Below are 18768 nucleotides of genomic sequence, written 5' to 3'. Positions count from 1 at the left end.
TGTTAGATACAGAATAACATTCTAATAAATTTCAGAGGCAATATTTCTTCTCTCTGGCTTGAGGTCTTGTCCCACTTAATCTTCCCCGCCTTGCTGCTTCCCCAGTTCTGATCAATTGTTTAAATGGCTACTTTGCAAATTATAGATGTAACCATGAGATCTGTTGTGGGGGAAAAAATAAAAGCACTAACTACAAGTGGGACATGAAGGTTCTAGTCTTAACTAATGGGAATATTATTTTAACAGATGACAATCTATGTCTGCATTTTATAGATGTGAAAATGACCACATACCAATTCACAGAACTAATTTAAGAATTTCATGAGTAAGTGTGGCAGTGCTTTGTAAATTATAAACAGCACTGCATAAAAAGGCAAGGCATAACTACTGCTATTATAAAGTCATTTGTGATTTTCATGTGATGCTTATATAAGGAACCATTACTCTATAAAAATAATTCGTACATTTAGAAAAACTCAATTGACTAAGTCAGGAAATGGTACGGCTCATTAATATAATTATCTATTTAGTTAAGTAAAACGTCTCTAATTTCTCTTAAAAGCTACCTGAAAAAAGTATTAGTACATTTTACTAAATATAAAAGGCATAATTGTGCTAGACATGTTTCAGGGTACCTGTCCACTCATAACTTCTTCTAAGAGAAACCACCCAGCCCTCTGGATAGAAACTACTCAGGGGACATTTTTGTCAACACTGACACCACTTCTATCCCTCCTTCTGGGTGAACAGACTGAATGGTAGAGTTTGGGTAATTCATAGCAAATTATGACGTCTATCTCAGTTCAAATAATGATTTGGGTTAATCAGAACTGTCTCAGTAATTTGATCTCAGGATAGGTCCTGATAACTATAACAACTTAGCAATAGTAAAACAAGTCTGGATGAAAATATCAGAGGTCCAAGACTGAGGTATAAAAGACTGACAAATCTGTGCCATCCAAAGAGAGCCTTTCACATGCTTTCATCACCCACAAGGATAGTCCCCCTTTTAGCTAAGCTCAATCTCTAGATCATTTTATTAAAAGTCAATCTGATATTTAAAGAAAGGAGATGCTCTCTGTGGGACTCAGATCTGTAAATTTATGCAGGCACTTATTATAATCCTGGTTACAAAACTTAGAGTTACAATGCTTAGAACCCTGACCCACAAAACCTGTCAGGCCCTACTGGGGAGGTAAAATATGGTGAACGGTACCTCTAAAAGTTAGGAAAAACAGTTGTATAATTAGCTATCTCTAGAGAACAAATACCCAAAATAACTAATGAATCAAACCACAGGATTCAGCCTTATCCCTGCAACAAAAACGGTCTCTGTACTGAAACAGATGAATTAGACAACTAATCTCTATAAAGGTAAACAAATAGAAAAAACACTGAATAAGCTTAAAAAAAACACAAAGTAGGCACAGAGAGGTATTCTTTACCTCACTAACAACGGTTTCAACTGCTGTTTGAGGGGAATTAGCTTTACCTTTTTAATTGTAATGACTGAACCTTGGATGCAGTTTATAATTTCTGTAACTTCTAACTGCTATTGTGAGGTTATGGCCTGAGAAAAATGATCATTAACTTTTGATCAGTTTCATAGGCTATACATTATCTAACATTTTAAACCAGACCTCAACCTTTCAAGGTTAATACTTCCATAATTCAGTTTGGCTCTCTGAAAAGGGTTTTTTCTTGTGACCAAATGGGAAGAAAACCTCTGATAACTGGTAATTTACAGAACTCTCTAATCCCTGAATCTTAACTCTTATTTAGTTATGGAGAGAGGTTTATAGTTTCCTCTGTCCTGGAGTAGAGAAATAAAAACAGCAGTTCAAATATACTTATCTAGGAAACTATACTTCTAGCAAAAGTAGTTTGTACTTTTAGTTTTCAAGCCACCCCCTTGGTTTTCCTCTATCGAACAAATCATTACCACTGTGACTTATTTAAATACTTTTCAACTTAAAAAAAATTAGTCAGGTTACTTTTGGAAGGAGCTTGGCTGTACCTTAAAAAAATGAGTCTTTTTCAAGTTTTTTAAATGAAAAGGAACATAAAAAGAAACTGATTTTAATATATTTTTAAAACCATTACTCTGTAAAAATAATTCATTTAAAGTGAACTGTATTTTTTAAAAAAGGAAAAAAGAAAAGTTTCCTACCTCTGATACCCTGATTTGCAGGAGAAATTGGTTTCGTGGTTTCTACTACATAATCCAATATGCCTTGTGTTATTTCACTGTTGTCTTGAAGTTTAGTTTCCAACAAAACTTTCTTTCTCTTTTTTTTCTGTCCTTCAATGGGAACTTCATGCAACAAAATCTTAGATGAGAAAAATAATATTAAGAGAAAGTTTAAATTAATGTGCCCTAGACTATAATAAGCCAGCAGTCTTTCTTAACCCTAGCTGCACATTAGGATAACGTGGGGAGTTTTAAAACAATATCAATGCCCAGCTTCATGTCAGACCTATTAAATCAGAATGTCTAGGGAGTGGGGTCTTGGTACTGGAAGTTTCCAAGTTTCCCAGGTGATTCAGCACTGTAGCCAGGACTGAGAACCAGTATGCCAAAACACTGCAGAGGCAGCAGACTACTGAGAACCCCTGCATTGTTCTATAATAGGTTTCAGATAACTAACCTTAAAAAAGCAATTTAAGCAAAATGCTACAGAAATTAGCTGGAGTTGGGTTAGATTAGAAGTATTTTACGATGTTTGGAATCTGTTGCATGGAAAAGATAACAATCTGGGTTTTTTTTGGCCTCAATCATATTTACTAATATATGTAATATAGTTGAAGTCTACAGAGAAGTAACGTAATCATCTAAAACTTACTTAATTAAAGGTAAAAAGATATTTTTTAGTGAACTGTTAAAAATAGTTCTTTGGGAAAATAAGCAAGAACGTTTAGGTTGTAATTTTGAATAAGCTGACTTGCAATGTACTTTTAATTTTTAAGAGACATTCCATAAATTGTACGAAAAACTAAATCATAAATCATAAGGAAAAGTCAAACAAGTACCTTTATGTATCTAATAACATATGCGTCAATGAGTAGAGAAATGATCAAAGGGCATGCAGCAGAAAAAAACAATGATGGGCAGAGGTGGTCAATTCAATCTAGGTTATCAATTCTAGTTTGTCAAGACCTTGGTTGTAATAAGAATTTACAGGACATGGTAAGACTATATGTAAATGAAAATTGTAATGGAGAATGACATTCAGTGGTAGCAAATCAAATGTTAGTAAATTGTTCTCACTTCATATGACTTAGCTTTGTATTCCCGAGAATTTAGACTGGCAGTGTTCTTTGGTCGAATAACAGCAACGTATGCATCTTCTATGTTTTCTGGATTTCCCATTGCTTTATAAAACAAACAAACAAATCCCTTGAAAGATTAAAGGACACATAATCACTTTTTGAAACAACTACATAAATAACATGTTGATTTTTCTATCTTAGACTATAATACACCACCTAAAAGGCAAGCAAGAGATGAATGGTTATATCTTAGCATTGAAATATTCAAAACCTAAGCTTATCATAAGACTTCCCTGTAATCCTTTTTTCCTTTTCTGTTAAAGGTAAAAAAAAAAGTTTAATGGGAATACATACTTTCAGAAGTCTTAACAACATAAAAGTCTGTCTTTTGTAACCTAAAAAAGTGATGCAATTATAAAAAATGTCTTCTAAGTAAATATTGACTTGAAATAGTGATTCAGAATAATATACACTTATTTTCAATAAATTACACAATGAATGTTATATTGTCAGTAATTTGGAAGCTGGAACTAGGTAGCAGCCATTGACATTCTCTTCAGAATCTTTAGAGGGAACTTTGATATTTGACGTTTGGATGAACTAAAGTATAGTTTATAATTTTCTTTGGACGTACCTCACTGTCAAAAACATTTGGTCAGCTTATAAAAACTTCCTGATGAAGACGTACGAGTATTTTCCACTTCCATTATCAATTCTCTAGATAATACAATTTTTTGTTCCAAATATGTATTATATATACTCATATTTTCAGTACAAAGAGATGCATATTAGTCTAGCCACAAAAAATATTAATATTACTTAATGAGACAGATTTGTGCTTGAAATTCAATTACTTGTTGGAACATGCCTAATGGAGATTTAAAATTAGTCTGGGGGAAAAAGGGTGCAGATATATATATATATACACATATAGATATAGATATATGTATGTATATATATGTGTATGTACATATATGTGTATACATGTATGTATATATATGTGTGTGTACATATATGTGTATATATACGTATATATATATATATATATATATATGCACATAATTGTCCAACCTCGTATTTTGTGTTTTTTAAAAAAGCTTCCCCACATTTACATGCCAACAAATTTCTAAAAGAACATAAAACAAGGAGTTTCCTGGCCAAGTTGAGATGAACATTCTTCAATTTTTTTTAAAGCCCATTAGGCATTAAAATGATCTGTTCATATTTAATGAGTTCCTTATTGCTCCAACTCTCATAGAGAGGAAAAAAAGAGATCATTTTCAAGAAAGGTTTTCGAATAGCATTTGAGAGGAAATAGAGGAATTTTTTCAGTTTTTCAACTGCAATTAATAAAGTCATTTTGGAAACTTTAATTCACTTCCCTATATAATAAAAAAAGCCTTATAATTGGAAAATTTCCTTAAAAAGACATTCTTTTAAAATCCAGTAGCTTTTGACATTTTAAGTAAATATTATCCTAAGATTAAAACAACCTTTAAAATTATTAAACAAAAATGTTTTAATTATTTAAATAATTAAATAATTTAAAATTTTATTTCATTTTAAATTATGAAAATTTTCACTGATTTAGATCCAGTGAAACTAAATATATTTCACCAGAGAAACTACAGTAAAACATTCAGATTAAGACATTCATTTTTAGGACATATCATTCATTTTCACTCTATACTTCATGGAATTTTTTTCAATTTAGTTTTTCCATAAGATCATTCTTACAACGCACCTTATGCAAGAGAGCTTCCGATAGACACTATGTGACAAAGATGTGGCCTTTTTTTCTCAGAATTTCTACTTAGCAATTACTTTTCATCTCAGATTAATAATGACTTCAAGTTAATAAAACCTAACAAATTATGAAATGTATGGATGCGTTTGAGGACTGCAAGCCCCCAAAAGAAAGACGTATTGTGAACACATTGTATAATATATATGGCACAATCACAGAAACCTTTTTTCTATTAAGCACCTAAAAGAGAAATCAAGTAACTGTTAGTTTTCCAAACATAATTTAAAGCAAATCAATTCCTGTGCTGGTCAACTCATTTAAACAAAAACACTTACTAGCAAAATGTGTTATCAGTGCTCATCACTTGTCTAGAATAGTACTGCACAGTACAGTCAACTTTTACAAGATAAACAGATGTGATGTAATAAAAAAAGATATAACCTTGAGGGTTATTTTGTTTTTACATCATTTAATGTTAACATGCCCCCAAAAGATTCTAAAAAAATTGATTTTCAAGAAGTACTCATACTTCAATATTTGAAATGCACATACTTTCAGTGACATGATAGAAGGAAACAAAGGCTTAAGTTAGAAAAAGAATAAAAGCTACTAATACATGAAGGCAAAACTACTAAGGCAGAAACACATGCAAAGAGACTGGAACAGTAACTTTAGCTGAAAGTAATAAAGGTATAACTAGAGTGTGTAGTATGTTTGGACCGAGTTGTAGATAAGGGTTCAAGTTACTAAGGTAATATGTGGTATTTTTATTCTGGAAAATGCGTAGGCATTAATGATGATATGCTGCCTAAGAAATGAGACCTTACAAATATATATAGAAGAGGTTCTCAACTGGGGGAGCCACCCATCAACATCCACCCATCAATGTCCACTATCGAGAAAGGACATACACGCTGCCACCCAAAACACAGACCACCTGGGATCATTGAATATGTAGGGGCATTTCTGGTTGTCACCATGACTGGGGTAGAAGAGGTACACACACGCCATTTGGCTTCTACCTGGCAGGTTTGTTAACATCTCTTTACTATGCTAGAAAGTCCTGTTTAACAAAATGCTATCATGTCTTTAATAAGAAACATCTGCTGTATGGAGTACAGATGGACAAACTTAAGCCTTTTGCATGGAAAAAGATTCAGTATGTGAACATGGGTATCATAAATTTAGTACCAGAAGTTGAAGTCAACAGGATGACTTACCAGTTTGCAAAGTACATGCTAATAGAAATTACCAACAATGATCAGAAACTATATCTTCATAAATAAAAACCAAGAAATGGAGCATTATCTTAGGGCTCTGTAAGCTGTTCCTGAGACAGAAAGATTCCTCTTCTTCCATGTTTCTCAACTTTAAATAACCAAACCAAAAACCTTACTGTCCATCCACATAGTGCAAAACCACTGATAAAATGTTTTTTTCTCTCCACCAGCCAAAATGATTTTATTAAGTTGTCGTTAAATTTTTATTGCTTTAATTTTCTAAATATAAGATGTAATATGCTTTTAAAATAATATGAATAACTAACACCTATAGTGCCTATTATGTGCTAGACTCTATGCTGTTTTACATTTATTAACTCATTTTATTCCCCCCCCCAAACCTGATCATCTTCATTTTATAGAAGAAAAAACTGAGGGAGAGTAGCTAAGTTACTCTCCTCTTCTCTGTTCTCCTGAATAAAAACACTTTAAAGCATTATAATATTAAAGAGAAGAGATGGCAAGTAAATATCAGTAAGAATTCCCCTACAGGGATTTTTGACCATAAAAACTCATTCTTTTGCTACTTAAATTGGTTTATGGTAATAAAAAGAGAGGAAGTAATAATAAAGCGGAATAGAAGAAAAGCTATTCATGCTTCTTTTCACTCAGCTTGCTTTCTCCTTGTCCCTTCAACCAATTCTACCAGTCACTTATCAATATCAACAAGCGTCACTGATAATTTTAAAACACTTTAAGTGACACTCTATTCAATTTAAGATAATAATCTTCAAATACTTTTTGAAGGCAGTTACACTAAATTTGGCTAACAGAGAAAGACTGTAATAATAGTTGGAATTGGGAACCAAACGAATTCCTACAGTGAACACCAAGTCCATTTAATGGGGTTATTTGGGGGAGCATGATTTCATCCGTAGTCTATCTAAATATGCTATGTATCAGTCGTTAACCGTAGTTCTGTAACCCAATTCTAAGGGGGAACCAACTAATACATTAACATCGGGTTAAAGGGAAAAGATCGCGGAATGAATTATTTGTTTTTATATTATTATGAAAACATTTTTGAGTTTTTGACAAGATAAGGACACCAAAGCAATTGGACATACTGGAGACGAAGGGAGAAACTGTGAAGACACGTAAGTTCTCCAAGACAGAAGGGAATGGAGGCGAGGTCCTGAGTCGGGCCAGATAGAGCAAAGATTTCTGGTGCAGCTAAAAGCACCAAGGAGAAAAAGCAAAGAAAGCCAAAGGCCTTAAAAGATGGAGAGATGTAGAGAGAAGTGAGCTGGGAAGACGTGCTGTGGATCGCTTTCCCAGGAATGACATAAACACTCTGCTTAGGTTTTTCCTCCCCCACCCATCGACGTCCACTACCGGGGAAGGATGGGCACGTCTCTTTGCCCAAAGAGCTGCCACCCAAAAAGTGGCTTTGGCTTCTCTGTAACTACTCGTAAGAAATAAATTCCTTGCCTGGAGAAACTAGATGTGGAGATAGTTCAGCCTCCCACCTCTCTTGTTTTCTCGCTGGAGTCTGGATCTGCCGGGTCCTCGAGTCACCCGTGCGGGCGGCCGAGCACCTCCCAGGCCGCTACATTCAACTCACTGGGTGGGACAGTCACCTGGGGGGCGGGGAACCGTCACCGCTTTCTCATTCCTCCTTCCCTTCTCTTTCCCAGCGGCCCGACCCAACTTCCTGTGACAGAAAAATCCTCGGTCGCCACCAGAAGCCGCCCGGCGTGTTCGGTCGCGTTCCCCACCCCCCGCCTGGAGAGCTCGGGTGGTTGGACTCGGAGAACCTCTTGCCCACGGGCTCTTTATTGTCTTTCCTTCTCCTCGCACCTCAGCACCATTCACCCCTCACGATCTCCCGAAACTAGGAGACTCCAAATCTTCAAAGGCCTTCGCTCTCCATCCCGTCGCTACCGGGACGAAGAAATCGCTTCCGGGTTCACGCCCCTGGCAGCCTCGCGGGTGGCGGTGGGAGAGTTTCCGGGTCGGCGGCCGAGGTGCTGCCGTCCTGCAGCTTCTCGCTGGGGTTTCTCGCCGGCTGTCTGGGGCTGGTGGCGGGTGGCTCAGTGACTGGGGTGGCGACAGGCGCGCCAGCGGCTGAGCCGGAGGCGGGGGAGGGGAGGAGGGCAGTGGGGGCTGCGCGCGCGCGCGCGCGCGAAAGGCTGGAGCATGAGCGGGACTTGACCGCGAGGCGGAGGCAGGAGCCACCGCCCCCTCTTCCCCTCCCCTGAGACAGGCGGCTCGGCGGCCTGAGAGGGATGGGGGGCGCCCGTCGACTCTGAGCCTCGCCGCGGGCGCCTCTGGCTCTCGCAGCGTTCCCTGTAGGTCTCCAGGGCACAACCTCGGCCCCAGCAGCCTCCGCCCGGCGGGCGCACCGGGGTCGGAGAAGAGGGGGCGCCCGCCTGGGTGGGTGGGGCGGGGAGGGTACCTTAGGTCACCAGCTCCGCGGGAGAGGCAGGGGCGGCCACAGCGGTGGCAGAAGTGTAGAGCTTCGGGATCCATTCGACCCTTACCCTCAGCCCGGGAAGTAACCGTAAGTCTCAGCTTCGCGGTACGGGTCTGTTTAAAGGCTGTCTCTACCCATTTTGAGCTCCGAGTTCAGCGCTGCCTAGTTCACGCCCTCCCGGGTCTCCTACAAATGCGCCTCCTTGCTCTTGTGGAGGATTGTCGGTCTGTCTGTCCCCATTCCTGAACTGGCCACATCCTCTGTCTGCCCCGTGGGGCTTTTCTCCAAGCGAATTTGCAAGCCTCGGGCTCTCCCTGGTGCCATTCATCCTCACCCTCGGGATGCATCTTCTTGTACTGTCCTCAAAGGATCTCTGTCTTCCCTCTTTTTCTTTCTGTACCCCGGACCTCAGCCTCCCCCGCCCATCCTTTGAGGTAAGGAAGGCCACGGGATCTCGAGGGCAGGAAAGCCTACCGATCTCGTGGGCTAGGGAGTGTTGAGCGGGTGGATGAAAGTGCTCTGCAGGGCTGCGATGGGTGGGGATAGGTGCAGATGGCTCTTGTGAACCTTTATTTTTACAGCTAATGCCTCCAAAACAAAAGAATGGGCCTCTCCCTTCGACCTTCATTCCTCTCCCTTCCTAATTGTGTGTAAGCTGTTTTCTGTACGTTGCAGTTTGAGTCTCAGGAAATTGGAACTAGCACTGTATGTAATTAAGCGTCTTCTGAGGAGGTTTTGAGAATTAGTCTCACAAGCTCTATTCACACGGAATGGCATGTTGAGCAATCTTGTATCGAAATGAAGACTAATTCCGTAAGAGCTTTATTAGTAGATCTGAGAAATGAATGTGAAAACAAAAGTCTGATGTTTCAAATGTGTTTTGGGTACCTGTAGGTAATTTTTAGTGTTTTGGATTTACAGTTCTTAATTTATGAAGTGTGTATGGTGTGAAAATCTTGGTGTTGGAAGGTTTTGTTCTGTTAGTAGTAAAAAAAAACAAAACACCACTAAAGTGATTTTTGAAGATCATATCAGATTGTATTTAATAAGATATTATTTTAATTCCTTGATTCCAGAGAGACCTTTTTTACTGATTTGGATCAACCACCTAGAGATGTTACACACCTTGGTACCTGTGACCTTACTGCATCTTAGTTTAAAAAGAAATTAACTGTGTATTTCCAGATTTTGGGTTAGGCAATTTTTTTCATGAAAATTTAATTTACTTTTTAAACTGCCACTGCAGAACTTTCCAGAAATTCGATTTTAAAATAATTTTAATGCTGTCAGTGATTAGACAATAGCTCTTATGTCTTTATATATTTGATACTTTTCCAGCCACTATAGCAAGCAAATGATAATTTGAGAATAATTTTGCTCTGTGTATTGCAGATTCTTTGATATTATTCTGTAAACTGTTCTGTACTTTTGAGTGTTATCATTGTTTTGTTTTTTTTTCCTGAAATAATCTACCTTTGTTAAAGGTAGATGTGTTTAATGATTTTTTTGTATGTTTGTTTTCAAAACCTCCTTCCAGGAGTTGACTTGGGGCTATTATTTGATTTGTAACTTCATACTGTTCACAGATTTTAGTTTGAAGTAGGACCAGGAAATGTAGCTCCAGCTGTCTTTCTGGAGATGTACTTCACTGACTAGTTTTAGAAGTCAAGCACTGTATAGAGTGAGTGTATTATTAAGGATATGGTTTTTGCTTTTCATAAAATTGGTCAGTTTCCAAGTAAGAGGAATGGGGTGCTGTAGTGAGGTGATGAGCAATAACTTAGAACAGTCTTTTTTTTTTTTTTTTTTTTAAGTCTATTACCAGTCCTTATTCTTGCAGGTAGGGTATGGAAGATAGGACTATAGTTTCATATTACACTTTTCCCCTTGCCCACTGCACTGGGAATTTTGAGTCTTCAATATGAAGGGTTTCTGAAATCGAGCAGACTGTGCCCTAAGTGTGGGCTTGAACAGGTGGCTGCTGAGACCGTGGGAGAGTTTTGTTTGCTACTCTTTTGTACTTCTGTAGCACAGCCCACTTCTGAGAGAGTTGGTTTTCTTTCTTTCCTCTTCCTTATCTGGGGTGTGCACTTGAACTTGTGAGAGTGAAATATGTGTATTTACAATTTACTCGTAGCTGAAAGTTTAAGCTAATTTCCGTGTATAAATAGATGGAAGAACTATGAATTAAATGTATCTGATTCTCCTTGAATGGAAATTAGACAAGATTCCTCAATGCTTGGGTACTTTTTTCCTCCTTTGAGGATGCACACTTTTTTTTTTTAGATGAAATTTAAAAATACTTCTCTCTAATATTAGACTTTATACATGACACATTTGCCAAAACAGATTGGAGAGTTGCTCAGTCATTATTAAAAAGACTGGTCTGAGGGGAGTTTTTATGTGTGGTTTAAAAATGCTTAGGTATTTTATTTCCTTTCTCAAAGTGACTTGCTTAGGAAATAGTAATTTTTGGACTCAGTTTATTTTTCAGACAACCTCAGACTACTTCTTTTTTCTTTTCCAGAGAACTTACTTTCTTACTCACTTCATTTAAGTAAACCTTTATTGAATACCTACTATGTTTTCCAGGCACTGTGTTAGATTCTGGGACTACAAGAATAAGTTAAGATTGCTTTCCTCATTGAATTTGCCAGTCTAGATATTTAACTGTGATTCTATCCATCTGCCTTTACAGACTTCTCTAATAGGTTTTTAAGTCACTTGTCTGTATTTCAGGGTTGATTCACATCCTTTCTATAAGAATAAGCAAAATAAATGCTATTTATTGGGTGCTTAATTTTTGCTAGCCACCATGCTAAGTGCTTTATATACATTATCTTATTTCATCCTTAAAATAGTCCTAATAAATATTCTATATCCATTTAAAAACCATATAGATTCTGGTTTATAGTAATGCTGAATGTTGTTTTATTTATAATATGCTAGAAAAGATTTGACCTTATGATTTCTCCTTAGGGGGAGAAGTTGTAATATAGTTATAATAGTTTTTAATTCCCTAATAATGCTTTGAATAGAAAGATTCTAAATTCATGAGGTATTAGTACCTTTTGTTTTTTAAAGCAGATGAATCACGATCAAAATGTAATTTTCAGTTTAAACCTTTGAAAAGACAATCCTGAAGTTCCTTATGGTTAACTGTAACAAAGGTCTTCAGGCATATGTAACTTTTTTCTAGTTCAGCAATGGGACCAATAGTCTATAACATGTACTAAAAAATGTATATATTCTCCAGGAAAGATTTGAATATTGCGATATCTGACATCTGTTCAGCTTCATTTCTTTTTAAGTTTAATTTTGAGAACTATCTAAATGCCTTGGAGAGTTTTGATTTCTGTAATGAAAATGTATTCCTTCAGATTTAAAAACGATCTTTCTCATCTATTAGTGAGATATTTGCTTTATCAGCAATTTGATATGGTTCAATCTAATCACTTTTCAGACCTTCTCGAATTTTTTAAGAGGTGATCTTCCTCTGTCGACACTTTTCACCAAAAGCCTCATTTGCATTCTAAACATTTTATTTATTTACCAAAAACTGTCAACAGTTAGCCATTTTTTGCACTAAGACCTTTTGCTACTGGTTATACACTCTTCTGTTTTTAGGACTGGTGGGGCAGACAATTATTCTTCCTCCAAGTTCCTAAGAGAGGTAATCCTTGATATTTTTCTGTGCTCAGTCTGACATATATATTTTAATTTGATATAGACAGTTTCTCCCTTTCAGTGTAGCAGAATCCTTGATACTCAGGTCACTGTATTTTCTGATTCGAACAATATTAGGGGTAGAATTCCTGTTCACAGACAGAACAATGACTAAATTATAAATGTATTAGGTGCTGGGACCACAAAGATGAATAAGTCAAGATTCATTTCCTCACTGAACTGTAAAATGCCTATTTAAAGTCCATGAAGAAAAAGGAAGGTTCATTTGAAAACAGTGAGATGCTCTTCTCCAAAGCGAGCTGAAGACATTGCCCTCTTTGTTCACGTGCCCCGCAGAGTATTGGAAAGGAAGGTGTGCGAAGAAACATGCTAAGCCCGGGTTTTCATTCTACGTCATGGCCTCAGACAATAGCTGATTGTCATTTGCCCTAACACTAAGTATTCTGTATCACATATTTATTTCAGATTTTAAAAAATTATTTTGAAATAATTTCAAACTTACAGAAAAGATGGTCAGAACAATACAAAGTACTCCGTTACTCAGATTCCGCCGTTGCTGATTTTTTTTTTCTTTTTTAAAGATTTTATTGGGGAAGGGGAACAGGACTTTATTGGGGAACAGTGTGTACTTCCAGGACTTTTTTCCAAGTCAAGTTGTTGTCCTTTCAGTCTTAGTTATGGAGGGCCCAGCTCAGCTCCAGGTCCAGTTGCCGTTGCTAGTTGCAGGGGGCGCTGCCCACCATCCCTTGTGGGAGTCGAACCAGCAACCTTGTGGTTGAGAGGACGCGCTCCAACCAACTGAGCCATCCGGGAGGCAGCTCAACTCAAGGTGCCGTGTTCAATCTTAGTTGCAGGGGGCGGAGCCCACCATCCCTTACGGGACTCGAGGAATTGAACTGGCAACCTTGTGGTTGAGAGCCCACTGGCCCATGTGGGAATCGAACTGGCAGCCTTCGGAGTTAGGAGCATGGAGCTCCAACTGCCTGAGCCACCGGGCTGGCCCCGTTGTTAATTTTTTACTGTGTTACTTCCATGGCCTGCCCTCCGTTGTTCTGTCTCCATACATACATTACGTGTGTGTGTGTGTGTGTGTGTGTGTGTGTGTGTATAAATACATAGTCATTATCATAGTTTTTCCTGAACCTTTTGGAGCAAGCTGCAGGTACGTCCCATCATCTGTAAACACTACAGTATTTCAGTATCTCAGTAACAAGGTACTCTTATCTAACCAGCATATAACTCCTCAAATCAGAAAGTAAGTATTGGTACAACACTACTATCTAGTCAAAACAACCTGTGCATATTTCAGCAACTATTCCTACAATATCACTTTCTTTCTGGTCCCGGAGCCTGTGCAGGAATAATGTATTTAGTTGTCAGGTCTCCTCAGATTTCTCCAGCCATGTTTTCCCCTGTGTTTCATGTCCTTGACAGTTTTAGAAAGTGTAGGTCCTACACTTTGTAGGATGACCCTCGTCCTAGGTCCGTGTGACACTTCCTCGTGATTCTAATCAGGTCACACATTCCTGGGAAGAACACCACGGAAGTGGGGCTGTGCCGGCTCAGTGCGGTGCATCCAGAGGCATCGGGGTCAAACCAAGCCACTGCTGCTGATTGACATGGTGGTCATATTGTGTCCTTTTGTATTTGATCAGTACTTGTGGAGAGGTGTTCCAAAGTTAGGCCAGCGTCTTATTTCTCATCCAACTTGTACTCAGCAGCCTTAGTGTGGGAGTCCGTGACGACTCCCACCTGAATTAGCCGCTTCTATGATGTGATTGCCAAATGATACTTCTCTATTTTTATTATTCCTTCTCCATGTATTAGTTGGTATTTTATTGTAAGGTAGAACTTTCCTTTCAGACCCATTTATTTATACGTTTATTAACTCAGTAAGGACACGTGGATTTCAGTTTTATGCAGTGTGTTGTGATTTGTTGTGATTTGTTACTATTACTATCTATTGTGCTGTTCACATTGTCCCCGGTTTAGCCAGCAGGAAGCTCTTCTCGCTGGCTCCTCTGCCCGTTTATCATGTGCCCGTCCCATTCACTATGCATTTCTGGCAGAACATGCTGTTCCTGGTTCATCCTGTACTTTGCCTCATCTAGTCCTGGAATCAGCCATTTCTCTAGGGAGCCCTGTTTGATTTTTGTTGTTGTTTGTTTTTGTAAAAGATGGTGTTTAAAAACAAAGATTTAGGGGCTTAGGGTGCTCATTGCTACTGGGATGCCATTGCTTAGAGGAAATAGGAAATGTATGAGTATGTGAGTATGGTTTTCATAAACACACACATGCATATATAATACACACTCATATACAGCCAGGATTATTTCTATACTTACGTGTATATGTTATAAAACCATAAGTTATGTTCCTATACTTCCAATTCCAGTCCAATTCCCCAGGGTTCTTTCTAGCCTTCCTCCTTTCCATGTTTCTAAAAGCCTTCTCTGGCAGTGAGAAACTTCACCTTAGCCTCAATATGGTTACCGTTTGCCCAGCTGTTTTACTGGCTTGCTCAGTGTCGGCATTGTCCCTGCCATGGAGACCACCCTGTGTCTTCCCCAACTGCCCAGTGTCCCTGATTGCTGGATCTGATGGCCTGCGCCTCTTTGTGGGTCCATAGCTCCTCACAGGACCCACAACTTGGTGCAATTCCCTGTCCCCACACAGCACCTCCTTATCTTCAGCTGTGGGCCAGTTGGCTCACACCTCTGCCGACCTTCCTGCCATGCCCTCAGTGCCCTGCATACCCAGCCAGCATGCTACTTTGTGTTACCCAGTATCTCATTTTTTACTACCAGGATCTACAAACATATATGTGATGAAATATATACATAATTCCCACACACTCAAATAGTAGCATACGACATTAAGTGTTCTACATCTTGTTCTGTAACTATATAGTATTCCACTGTGTGTGTGTGTGTGTGTGTGTGTGTGTGTGTGTACATCCAGACACACACACACACACACACACACACACACACCTACCTCTACCTGTGGTGGAATGAGTAACAACCATAATTTCCTCCTATTCTGGTACGCATTCCCCCTTACAAGGTGACTTTACTGCCTCTCCCATCTAGAGACAGAATCTGTTTCTCCGTCTCTTGAGTCTTGGCTGGTCCTGTGATTCGCTTTGACCAATGAATATGGTGGAAATGATGTGTGAGTTCTGGAGCTTAGCTTTCAAGAGGCCTTCAAGGAATGCTTTCGTGTGACTGCCATGTAAGGAAGCTGGTCTAGCCTGTAGGAGGATGAGAGGTCTTTTGGAAAAACCAAGATGTTCCACTTGACAGTCAGCATCGACCAGCAGACATGAAAGTAGGTTATCTTGGACTTACTGGCCCAGTCAAGCCTTTAGCTGAATGGACCTGCAGAGGAACTGGCGGTGAAACCAGCAAAGAAACTGCCCAGCCAGCCAACAGTATTATGAGAAATAACATTGTTTGAGGCACTAAGTTTGGGGTGGTTTATTCTGTAGCACTAGGTAATCTGCAGCCATATCTGTCTTCATTCGGCACATCTAGGTTATCTCTAGTCTTCGATTATGAACAACATTGCAGTGAATATCTTGGACATACTGTGTTTCCCCGAAAATAAGACCTAGCTGGACAATCAGCTCTAATGCGTCTTTTGGAGCAAAAATTAATATAAGACCTGATCTTATTTTACTATAAGACTGGGTATAATATAATATAATGTAATATAATATAAATCGGGTCTTTTATTAATTTTAGCTCCAAAAGACACATTAGAGCTGGTTGTCCAGCTAGGTCTTATTTTCAGGGAAACACGGTAGTACGTACCATTTAAATTTTAATAAGTAAATGCCAGATTGCTGTCCAGAAATGTTGACACAATTCTTATTGCTGTCAGTAATGTCTCAGAGTAACTGTTTCCCTCATAAACTCACTGATGTTTTTCTTTGACAGTAAAATGAGTAAAAATATGTTTCTTATGGTGCTTAATTCTGCATTTCCCTAACTGCTTGTGAAGCTGAGCATCTTTTGATATCTTTGTTGGTACTTTTGATGTTTCAGTTCTCTGAATTGCTTTTTCATATCTTTACTCATTTTTTTCTATTGGAGTTTTTTCCCTTATCAATTTGTTGGTTCTCTTTGTTATACGAGTATTAATAGATATAATCGTTCAATTTTGTTTGCATATACCTTTTATCAGTCTGTCTTTTTGTTCTTTGTCTTAGTTTATGGTATCGTTTACCATAATTTTTTGTTGTTGTTATTTCAACTCATCTTTTATGTCTGTCTTTTTCTGTACTGCTTTGGATGTTCCTGTCGAGAACACCTCTCTCCTCTTTTAGGTTTTATAAACCTTTTCCTAACTTTTCTTCTAACTTTGTGTTGTCTTGCCTATCCGTTAGGAAAGATAACCAAAAAAGAGTGGCATAAACAAATTGGTTCATTTTCCTTAAGTAACGAGAAATTAGAGGTGGTCTGTCCTGGGCTGGTCTGGTGGCTTCACAGTGCCATCAGGAACGCAGACTCATGTGTCTTTCTGTTTAGTGATCCATAGCAGGTGCTTGGTCACCTTTGGTCCCAGGATGGCGTTCCGATGGCATTCCGGGCTGAGCAGCAACTTCTACCTCTTCTGGTATCACCTGCAGCTCTGCTTGTTTTAACTGAGGTTCAAATCCAGTTTGGTGACTGTCACCTCTGGGGATGGGGCCAAAAACAATAGCAGATTCCCCATGACAGCAAGGGCTTCTGGGATGTTTTTTCTGTTCTTTGAAAGAAATGCTGATTTTGCTGTCTGTGTCAGAATAAGTGTGTGTGCAGAATAAGATCCCACAATCCTTTTTGCAAGCTTATTGGGCAGCCATGTTCCCCTCCCCCTCCAATTTATTTACAAGCAAACAGGGAAATAAACATGTTTATATTCTCAAATTGGAAACTAATGTTGAAAACACAGGGTTTTATCATTGTAGGCAATAAATAATATTAATTAAAGGTGTTTTATGTGCCAGTAACTATGGTAAGCATATGGTAAACTGAATATGGGGTGGTCTTTGTCCTCAAGAAGTTTACCAGATAATTGGGAAGCAAATGAAACGTTTCATTATAGTATTAGATGGTCAGTGAGTGTGTTATCAAGTTAGGGAGGCCGGGCAGCTGTGTTAGTTGAGGGTGGGGGGACTGTGAGCAGGAACTTGATAGAAAACTGGCTTCTGAGCTGACTGACTAGTAGGAGTGAGCCTGTGGAGGAGCCGCTTGTAGGGGGAGGGGAAGAGCATTCCAGGAGCTTTAGTCGTGCAGAGGTGTGTTTGTGATCAGAGATAAGTTGTGATGAGATCAATTCTGGCCTTGGCAGGGACTTTTCCTTAAGTCCTTAAGGGCTGGGAGCCTTGGAAAGGTTTTAAAATGGAATTCGATAAGATCAGATTTGATCAAGTTAAGTTAGTTGAAGTGGGGGAGTGCCTTTGGTGGTAGGATCTGGAAGTATGAGGTAGGAAGTTTATCTGATGTATTAAAATCTAGTCCCTATTAATTACATAAATATTTATTGAGTACCTATGTGACTATAATGCGGGATACAGAAATATATAAACCATAGTTCCTATTCTCAAGGAGTTAGTATTTTAAAATAACTACAGCAATATGAGGCAGTATACTGATATTATGGCTTCTATCCTATAAAATGAGGGCAAATAAAGACTGGAATTAAAACTTGAACCCAAAAGATCTTCATGGCTCCAAAGTACATATTCTTTCCATGTGTATATCAGTAGTTACTTGTCAGTTGCCTCAGAACCCTTGTGAAATAAGGTTAGAGTACATTAACATGGTTTGCAGCTTGGGATACAAAGTATCAAAGTATCAAAGGAGCTCCAGGCTTTCTCCAGGCAGTCTCTGTGTTGGATGGAGTATAACCATAAGATAAATGTTGGTCAGAAAATTGCTACATTATCTGAATGAAATTCCTAGTTGTAAACAATCTTGAGATTAGTTTGTAGGAAACTTAGTGTTGAACTGATGGGATAGTGGAGGAGAGACTCTGGCATAGCATGCCATGCCATTAGGAGCTGAATAGCATTCTTATTAATATTTAAGGTCTTTTTTTCTTTGTCAACATATAGAGGAAGCAATGGGGAAAGAGCGTGCACTATTGCTAATAAATAAATAAGGTAATGGTCATTTTTGAAGATACATTTATTTCCAGACCGCAGTTGTAAAAGTAAAGGTTATTCTACCTCTCAATCTTTCTAACACCTTACTTTTAATTTAAATCTATTAAACTAGCTATTTTGATTCAGGCCAAATAGAGATGGCTGGAGATAATTTTGTCCTTTGATGTCTCTCTAATTGTGTAAGGATGTGCTTGCCACTTGATCTCTTCCGGTC

At 38.5% G+C, this 18768-nt stretch overlaps 3 protein-coding genes across 13 annotated transcripts in view; 1 reads left to right on the top strand and 2 right to left on the bottom strand.

The window, feature by feature from the left end:
* KRIT1 (KRIT1 ankyrin repeat containing) overlaps positions 1 to 8191 on the bottom strand; it is a 35534-nt gene extending 27343 nt beyond the window's left edge. Inside the window, exons 1-3 of one of the 7 annotated variants that reach the window (XM_019716770.3) lie at positions 7767 to 8191; positions 3269 to 3372; positions 2171 to 2330 (exon numbers count right to left, since the gene is read on the bottom strand). In XM_019716770.3, coding sequence (XP_019572329.1) covers positions 2171 to 2330; positions 3269 to 3370 — 262 coding nt within the window. In that variant the 5' untranslated portion in view covers positions 3371 to 3372; positions 7767 to 8191. Of the gene's footprint in view, positions 1 to 2170; positions 2331 to 3268; positions 3398 to 7728 lie in introns of all 7 variants that reach the window. The other 6 variants (XM_019716749.3, XM_019716741.3, XM_074340722.2 and 3 more) reach the window with 6 other exon arrangements.
* LOC148758349 (uncharacterized) lies at positions 8116 to 8769 on the bottom strand. The gene has a single exon (XM_088797604.1). It carries the CDS (start codon positions 8767 to 8769, stop codon positions 8116 to 8118), a length of 654 nt encoding a protein of 217 aa, XP_088653730.1.
* ANKIB1 (ankyrin repeat and IBR domain containing 1) overlaps positions 8241 to 18768 on the top strand; it is a 116859-nt gene continuing 106331 nt past the window's right edge. For 3 of the 5 annotated variants that reach the window (XM_019716702.3, XM_019716708.3, XM_019716684.3), the window contains exon 1: positions 8241 to 8800. The gene's annotated coding sequence lies outside the window, so the exon portion shown is untranslated. Of the gene's footprint in view, positions 8801 to 8941; positions 9148 to 18768 lie in introns of those variants that run through there. The other 2 variants (XM_019716713.3, XM_019716693.3) reach the window with 2 other exon arrangements.

This window comes from Rhinolophus sinicus, chromosome 4 (assembly GCF_057876585.1).
Source record: "Rhinolophus sinicus isolate RSI-liver-muscle chromosome 4, RSI-T2T, whole genome shotgun sequence".
In the NCBI taxonomy this organism is placed as follows: domain Eukaryota; kingdom Metazoa; phylum Chordata; class Mammalia; order Chiroptera; family Rhinolophidae; genus Rhinolophus; species Rhinolophus sinicus.
The sequence above is the reverse complement of the archived record's forward strand: the minus strand, read 5'-3'. Positions and strand labels throughout refer to the sequence as shown.